Source organism: Beta vulgaris, chromosome 8, assembly GCF_026745355.1.
Source record: "Beta vulgaris subsp. vulgaris cultivar EL10 chromosome 8, EL10.2, whole genome shotgun sequence".
Taxonomy (NCBI): Eukaryota; Viridiplantae; Streptophyta; class Magnoliopsida; order Caryophyllales; family Amaranthaceae; genus Beta; species Beta vulgaris.
In genome coordinates, this window is record NC_079209.1 from 12,887,389 (window position 1) to 12,896,129 (window position 8,741).

Below are 8,741 nucleotides of genomic sequence, written 5' to 3' on the forward strand. Positions count from 1 at the left end.
GGTTGATCACGTAATAAAAACATAATGTATATTTTTCATACTAAGGAAATGTTCCAGATGGACTAAGTAGTGAATTTGAAAGAAATTTTCCATGGACCATTTATATCTGGGGTATTGACGTTACTAGCTAGCCATTAGCAATACATCTCTACCAATGGCTTTAGATATTGCGCCATATTCTCTAATATTTACTGTATTTTTCATCTGTGGTTTTTGCTCAGAGTTTGTCTTGGCAATTACCAATATCACCACCACTGAATTCCTTACAGACCCAGAAACCTTAGTTTCTAGTAATGCCACTTTCAAAATTGGGTTTTTCAGCCCCATTAACACCACAAATCGCTATGTTGGAATCTGGTATAATACCAACGAATCTGATACAATGGAAGTTGTCTGGGTAGCTAATACAAACAACCCAATTAAAAACTCTTCCGGGGTGCTGAAAATATCTGAGGATGGAAATCTTGAGCTCTCAGATGGAAAAAGCACCATCTTTTGGTCATCAAATGTGTCTAATCAGGCACATAATAATTCAGTTGCTAAGCTTCAAGATACCGGGAATCTTGTTTTGCTATCTGGTGTTAGTGGGATGATCATCTGGCAAAGTTTTGAACATCGCAAAAATTCATTGTTGCTAGGAACGACGATGTCAATTAATATGTCAATTATTGACGAGGATCACATGAATGAGTACGGATATACAATGCTAAGATCTTGGAAGAGCGCTTCAGATCCATCAGATGGACGCTTTAGGATTAGTGCAAATGTACTCGCACCGGTTGGGGAATTAGTAACTTGGGATGGTGATAAACCTTATTGGAGATCTGGCACATTCGGAATATTTAATACGTCTCGGCAGGCTTTTCCTGCATTGGAACTAATATACAATTCTATAGAAAACACATATAAGATTTTATACTTTATGAAAAATAAGTCATTCGTGGGGTACCATCTTTTGAATGATGACGGGAATTTGTTTCATAGGACTTGGGATGACAGTAGCCGGAAGTGGAATACTACATGGCAATCCATTGAAACTAAATGTGATATTTATAGTAACTGCGGTGCTTTTGGACTTTGCAACCCCAAAGATTCACCCATATGCAGTTGCTTAACGGGGTTTGAGCCCAAAATAATTGATGAATGGAGTCTAGGCAATTGGACTAGTGGGTGTGTAAGAAGAACATCATTGCAATGTGGCAATAGAGGAGGCAAAGAAGACGGCTTCTCAAGGCTAATCCATGTAAAACTACCAGATAATGCTGATTTTTTTTTGGTAGATAGTCAGGCTGAATGTATGAGGAGGTGCTTGGGAAATTGTTCATGTTTAGCATATGCAAATCCTAAGGGACCCATAAGCATGGTGTGGAACGAAAGTCTAACTGACATGCAGCAATTCTCTATTGATGGTGCAGAAGTTTTCATTCGTTTGGCTCATTCAGAACTAGGTGATCACTTGTTCTTGGCTCTTCTGCTTTTATAATTAGTTCATTCGTTATTTGATGTGCATTTCACTTCATTTATGAATTCTGTAGTCGCATATTCTCTATTTCTCAATTTAGTTGCAACGGGTTCATTTTTGAAACTATTTAAATAACTAAAATACCTTAATTCATATATCTATACTATTATATTAAAAGGCGTTCGTAATAAAATATATGTTACCACGTAAAACCCCTTTTTACTACGAACATGCAACATCATATGCTTAACAAGAAATATCTACTATAAAATCAAACTTAGTGTAGTAAATAGTGATGGCCACTGGTGCGGGCTGGGTGGGCTAGACCGTGGACCGTAGCGGGCTGGGCTGAGATTTCACGAGTCTAGTGGGCTGGACCAGGCTGGCTGGTCGCCATGGGAATTTTTTTTCAAAACTATTTATCATTGAAATTTTTCATTATTGTTACTAAAATCATTAAATTAAATTAAGCTAAGATATATACAATTATTAATATTAATGAATAATTTCATTATTTTAAAATTTGATTGAATTATAATATATGCAATTTGATTACAATATATAATAGTCTTACATGCACGCGATGCGTGCGATAACGTGTGGTAATAAATGAAGTAGAAAATAAAATTAATTGGGTTCCCCTCAAAAAAATAAAATTAATTGGGTAGAAAAATTGTCTTTACATTTTATTTTCTAAAAAACTGATGTTCGGTTCAAATGTCTTACTTCCCCCCTTTTTTCATTCAAGTGAAACAGTTAGTTATCCTTTTTTTTTCCTTTTTCTATTTTTTGGTGTCCCCCCATGTGTTGCCTTATATAATAGAGATAATTTGATTAGATTATACACAATTTGGGTTCAGTATTTACTTGGACTGGACTGGTCCGGTCCATGGGCCGGGCTGGACTGTTTTCGTGGGCCGAGCTGGGCGGTTTTAGTGACGGGCTTAGTGTGCTGGGCTCGAGAAATCTTGCCCACGACCCACCCACCAATTTCACGGTTCGAACTGGGCTGGTTCGGGATTTTTGCGAGCCCAGCCCACACGGCCCACGAGGTGGGCTGGGCTGGATTGGCCGACACTGTTGGCCATCTCTAGACTAGTAAGATTCGAACATGCAACCAATAAGTTGTATAGTAGACATATCGTGTTATCTCTAGCAACTATTAGATAAGCTCTTTACTCCATTTACATATATATAACTTGGAATAAATAGAAGTTCAAAAAATAGAAGTATTATTCAAAGTAAAAACTCAGGGCATCACCCGAGCTACACACTAGTTTATTTATAAATATTTGAATTCTTTTTGTCAAAAACCACCTTATAGAACATGAAATTTGTGAGAAACCACCTTATATATAATTTATTTTGCGAAACAAATTTTAAACAAAAAATTTTATGCGAAAACAAACTTTATGCCTTACTTCGATTATCGATTCGAGGTTCCGGAATTGACCATGTCAAGGATTTTGTTGGGTTTAAAAAGTCACTTGTCTTGTACATGACACGGTGAATGTTGTAACTTTGGATCAATGATCGGAATAAGCATAAGGTATGTTCTGGAAAAAAATTGTTTAAGGTTTTGTTTTTGCCAAAAAATTGTATAAGATGGTTTCTTACAAATCTCATGTTTATAAGGTGGTTTTTGACAAATAATCCTAAATATATATAAGAAAATCCATGTGATGTTTGACAAAACATTTTAGTCACCTTGAATAAGTACTTCCTCCGTTTCATTTTAATCTACACACTTACACTTTTCACGCATGTCAATGTAAAACTTTGAGGACATATATTTTTAGTTTTGTATTTGTAAAAATTATAAAAAGTACTCCCTCTTTTTTTTTAACTTTCTCACTTGGAATCTTGCCACTATTCATGCTTAGGAAGAATCTTCTCAAATGTTCTCAATTTATAAGAAAACCATAATCATGTGGGGTCTTGTTTGATTCGTCTCAATTAGTACTTTATTAATATTTAATCGTTATAATTTTTACTAATATATAATGAAAGATATTTAAGTTCAAAAACGTGCATTGGAAAACGCACACAAGAAAGTGAGAATGATAAAAAAACAGAGGGAGTACATATTGATAAAATATATATTATGATGAATCTAACAAGATCCCACATGACTATATTTTCATCCGCATATAAATCACAAATGATGGTCAAAGTGAAATTTGTGAATAGTGTAAAATATCAAAGTGTAACAATTAAAATGAAACGGATGGAGTATATGCTAAAAGTTAAAGTCACCTAAAATAAATAATCATATTGAGAGTAAGAGTAAATAAAATTTAAGCTCAAAATTATTAGAAATTGAGTTGCTATAATGCTATCAAATATAAAATCTCATTTTAAGGTATTGAAACTTTACCTTATTTATTTAGCTCCTTTTACTATCTTATCAGTTTCCTAATTCAACCTATGTTCCCAAACATAGTTTAAATTGCCCCAAAGTATAATACTCCCTCCGTTTCCTAAAGATTTTCCCTCTTTCCGTTTAAGGGTGTTTCCAAAAGATATTCCCTCTTTTACTTTATTCTTTATTTGGCAAAATGAATTTCCCCATTTATCCTCTCATGTCACTATCATATGGTCCACCATTACATTATTAATTCAATTTTACTCCCTTTCTCTCTCCTATTTTAACCCCTTTTTATTTGTTTATTTATCTTAACCCCTTTCTCTCTCCTACTTTACTCACACCATGCCCCACACAACTTGATTTTCCTTGGTATCTGTAGGAATAGTAAGTGGAAATATCTTTAGGAAATGGAGGGAGTATGACTCAAGGCTCACTGGATCTTAATACGCCAAATTGGCCATACAATGACTTTACCCCAACTGAATTAACATATAAGCTTGACATAATTCAATATGAACCCAACTCGAACAGACGTATAGAACCTTTAAGTACGTAGACTGATATTGCAACGATTGAGTTTATACATTTATCATTGCACAATTTAAACTATTAATATCTTTAATTACTTTAATTTTTAGTAAAAAAAATTAACAATTTGCTATTTTGGAAGTATATATCGAAACAAATCTAATAACGTCCCCACATGACTATATTTTCCTTACATAAAAATCACAATAAATAATGAAAAGATGTTCGGTGAATTTGCAACAGAAAAAAATGGACGATGTATATATTATTGACTTACTCACTTATATGCATAGGCGAAGGCACTAAGGGTCTATTCTTTTCGGCATAAAACAACTGAATTAAACTGAACTGGATAGAACTAAATTGAATTGAATTGAATTAAATAATAACTAATTGATAATAATGATAATAATTTAGGAACAAAACTTAACTTAACTGAATTGAATTGAATTGAACTGAAAATAAGTGAGAAGAACAGGTCTAAGTCACAAAGCGTAGCAGTCTAGCAGATACTTCTCCTTTTTTTAGAACAAAAGTAGAAATTGATTTCTCTTTAAAAACATAGAAAGAGAAAAAGAAGCTCTTCCAACTGAACTTAAGCACTAGCCCTAATTTAATTTAACCTTGTTTAATTGTATCTTGTTTTTCTTTAATATCTATTGTAGATGCCGTTTGACCTTTAATTAATGAAATTTCTCTTTATAAAAAAAACACTAGCCCCTAATGTGTAATATCAAGTGTTTCATCTTCCTTTCTCTCTCCTCCTTTTGTGGCTCCAGCCTCCATGGACACTAGCTTTTGAAAGTTATCATTTACTTCCTCCGGTCTTTATTAGTTTACCCGTTTCTTTTGCATAAAATTTTAGGACAGGGACATAGAAGGAAAGAGATAATATTATTTAATGTTAAAGTTAGTAGTCTCATTCCAAAAATAAAAACAAAAGAAGTGAGTAAACTAATAGGGGACATCCGAAAAAGAAATACGGGTAAACTAATAAAGACTAGAGGGAGTATTTGATTACCAACGAGCAAAGCAAATGTTCCATTTTTTACTTCCCCTTGATGCAATTTCGGAATTTTTTTTAGGTTCAATGTTAATTTTATGGTGATTTACTTATGTCTACGATGATCGGAATGCATTTTTATTAAATTTTAATTCAAGTTTTTGTTAAATTTTGTTTCTTTTTTTTAGGAAAATTTCTTGAGGTACACTTGTGGTTTGGCTTAATTATCAAAATACTTTTCTTGAATTTTGATGTTCAAAGTTTAAGTTTCAAGTGAACATTAAGAAATTAATGTACTTGAATTTCGGTGTATGATAACCCTATTTTGATCCCAAACACAAAGTTCAGGGTATATGAGGAATTCACCAAATGTGAGGGGTAAATTTGAAAATTACATCAAATTTTAGGGATACTTGAGGAAAATTTCCTTTTATTTTTTTAAGTCTGCAAAATAAATTAGTTTTTCGTCTTCTTCTTTCCTTTTTCCTAGATCAATTTCATTTTTCTCACCAAAATTATAATTGAGAATTCAAAGATTTGTGAATAGTAATTAGTGAATTTTAAACTATGGAATTTTTTTTGGGACTAATAGACAAATTGTGATAATGTTGTCAATTGTGAAATTTAAATGTGTGAGATTGGTTTGTTATTTTTTAATGTTGAATTATAATCGCAGTAACAAAATTCTTGTTAAAATTTAATAAAGAATTATTTTTATTATATTTTACGTGTATAATCAATATTTATAATGAGTTTTCCCTTAAAAAAAAGGAATTATATATAAGGGTAGCCCTTAGGGCTACATATAAGGCTACATATAAGCATTAAATACATTTCTTTAAATGGAAACAGTTTAAGAATTCAATACACATTTTCACATCAACGGAGGTAATAAATGCTTGATTTAATATTTTATTTTCATTTTAAGCACCTTATACATAGCCATAAGGGCTACGTATATCATTTTCCTATATATAATGGGATTACAAGAAAATACTTCCTCTATTTTTTTATAGATGCTACATAGAGAAAGTAGGAGACTATCACTTTTTGAATAAAAAAATATAAAAAACATTCATGTATGAAAAAAGTATTGGTATTTTAAAGGAGAAAGTGAGGGACCACCAACTTTATAATAGTATTTTAAAATCTCTATGGTGACATTTATGGTATGTAACATCCATTATGGAATATCCATTTGAGAAAAATATAGCATCTATAAAAAAAAAAAAGGTTGTATTTTATAAATGACACAAAATGAAAGTGGGCATAATTTTAAGGAAATTAGTCAAAAATCACCGTGTAAAATTTAATAAAAATGCATTCCGATCATCGTAGACATAAGTAAATCACCATAAAATTAACATTGAACCTAAAAAAAATCCTAAATTGCATCAAGGGGAAGTCAAAAATGGAACATTTGCTTTGCTCGTTGGTAATCAAATACTCCCTCTGGTCTTAATTTGAAAGTAAATGATACTCCCTCCGTTTTATTTTAATCTATACACTTACACTTTTCACGTATGTCAATGCAAAACTTTGAGGATATATATCTTTAGTTTTGTATTTATAAAAATTATAAAAAATACATATTAATAAAATACATGTTATGATGAATCTAACAAGATCCCACATGACTATATTTTCATCCGCATATAAATCACAAATGATGGTCAAAGTGAAATTTGTGAATAGTGTAAAATGTCAAAGTGTGTAGATTAAAATGAAACGGAGGGAGTACTTCAGATCATGGATCTGCTACTGCTTATGTGGTGCCCAAGAATGTCTCTATCGAGACATCCAATTAATATATCAGTATAAGATTATCTATTGTCTATTGATCAAAACTGACGGTATACATAGGTTCAAAAAACTGACAGTATACACTTGGCAGGTTTTACCCACCCAACCAGCAATTCAAAATTAGCAATTGCACTCATAGCAATTATCGGCACAGCCACATTACTTTCGGTGTACTATCTATGGAGGTGGATCTGCCGACGACACGGTGACATTTTTCATCTCTTTTCTCTTGCCATATGCTTAGTGTGCTTATATAAAGGATTTATGTCCTCGACTTAAATGCAATTACTAATGTATAATGGATCATATTATAGAGATAATAAGTTCGTTATATTGGGTCGTCTATACGTCTTGCTAGAGAAAGCTATAGAACTTCGGATTAGTAAATAAATAAACCCGAAGCCCAATGTAACGGATCCTACAAGGTCACACATTAAACCTGGATCAACAAAAGAAACCTAGAGCCCAAGAGGGCCCTAGGGTGGCCGGCCAAGAGAGGGAATAGGGAGAGAAATCTGACCTAAATACTATTATATATTTGGGTTAGGCAGAAAAATAAACAGTCAGTTAATTCTCTTATTATTTTCTCTCTCTTATTCTCTCTCTTCAAAAGTCACGTTATACTCCAAGAAACCAAAGAAGAAGCTTTCTTCCTTTCCAACTAGCATTGGTGGAGTGTTAATCTGGGTTGGTGGACTAAGTAGAGGAATCACATCTGAGATTCTCAATCCGGGTTCTTCAAGCTTTGTGGAAATCACGCTACAAAGGTTATTTCTAAACTTGTTTGTGATCCTTAATTGTATATGCATATGATCCTGATTTAAGTGCTTATGAATTTGATTCATGAAATTCCGCTTTATAGTACTTATAAATTCTAACAGTGGTATCAGTTTTAGCCTCTTGCATATAGAATTTTGGTCATAAAGTTTAGTTTTGTATGATTAATTTTAATTTGATTAAGGGGAGGAATTAGATTATGGATTGAATAATTAATTGAAATTTGTTAAAAAGAGTTTTAATTACTTTCTTTCTCATTTTTTCTTTAATAGCCGAAATTTTAACCTCCTAAACCCTAATTTTCGAAATTTATAAAATTCTGATTTTAGATCTCTAAATTTAGAAAATAAATTCATGTCATTAATCTAATTTTCATGTTTAAAATAGTTTATATATGAAGATGAATTCATATAAAATGTGTTTTGTATGAATTAGTGATTAATTATATGAATAATCTGAAAATTAATTAAAATAGAGATTTTAAATTTAATTTTCTGTATTAAGCATAAAGAGTTATGTTTAATTTAATCAAGATCACCTAATTAAATTTACAAAATGTTGTATTTTAATATCCTTCATGAAAAGAAAAGAAAAAAAAAATAATAAAGGGGAGAAGAGGAGCAGCCACGGTGGCGCCCGGTGGTCTGCCGGCGACAAGCCGGGAAGGGTGAATCTTGACTGCCGGCGAGTAGTCGGAGTCAGCGAGGGAGGTGGTGGCAGCAGCCACACGCGATGCGCGTTTGACGTGCTAAGCAATGTGCTGCTCGCCGCCGCAGGATGAACGCCGGTGTCGGCTCGCG

General features: G+C 32.6%; 1 protein-coding gene across 1 annotated transcript; it reads left to right on the top strand.

Annotated features, from left to right (window-relative positions):
* Positions 1-382: 382 nt before the first annotated feature.
* LOC130589837 (G-type lectin S-receptor-like serine/threonine-protein kinase At1g11300) lies at positions 383-1,483 on the top strand. Its single transcript, XM_057391433.1, has one exon. It carries the CDS (start codon positions 383-385, stop codon positions 1,481-1,483), a length of 1,101 nt encoding a protein of 366 aa, XP_057247416.1.
* The last annotated feature ends 7,258 nt before the right edge of the window (positions 1,484-8,741 follow it).

Excerpts from the sequence above, each read along its gene's own strand:
- LOC130589837 (XM_057391433.1), top strand. The coding sequence starts at position 383 with ATGGAAGTTGTCTGGGTAGCTAATACAAACAACCCAATTAAAAACTCT.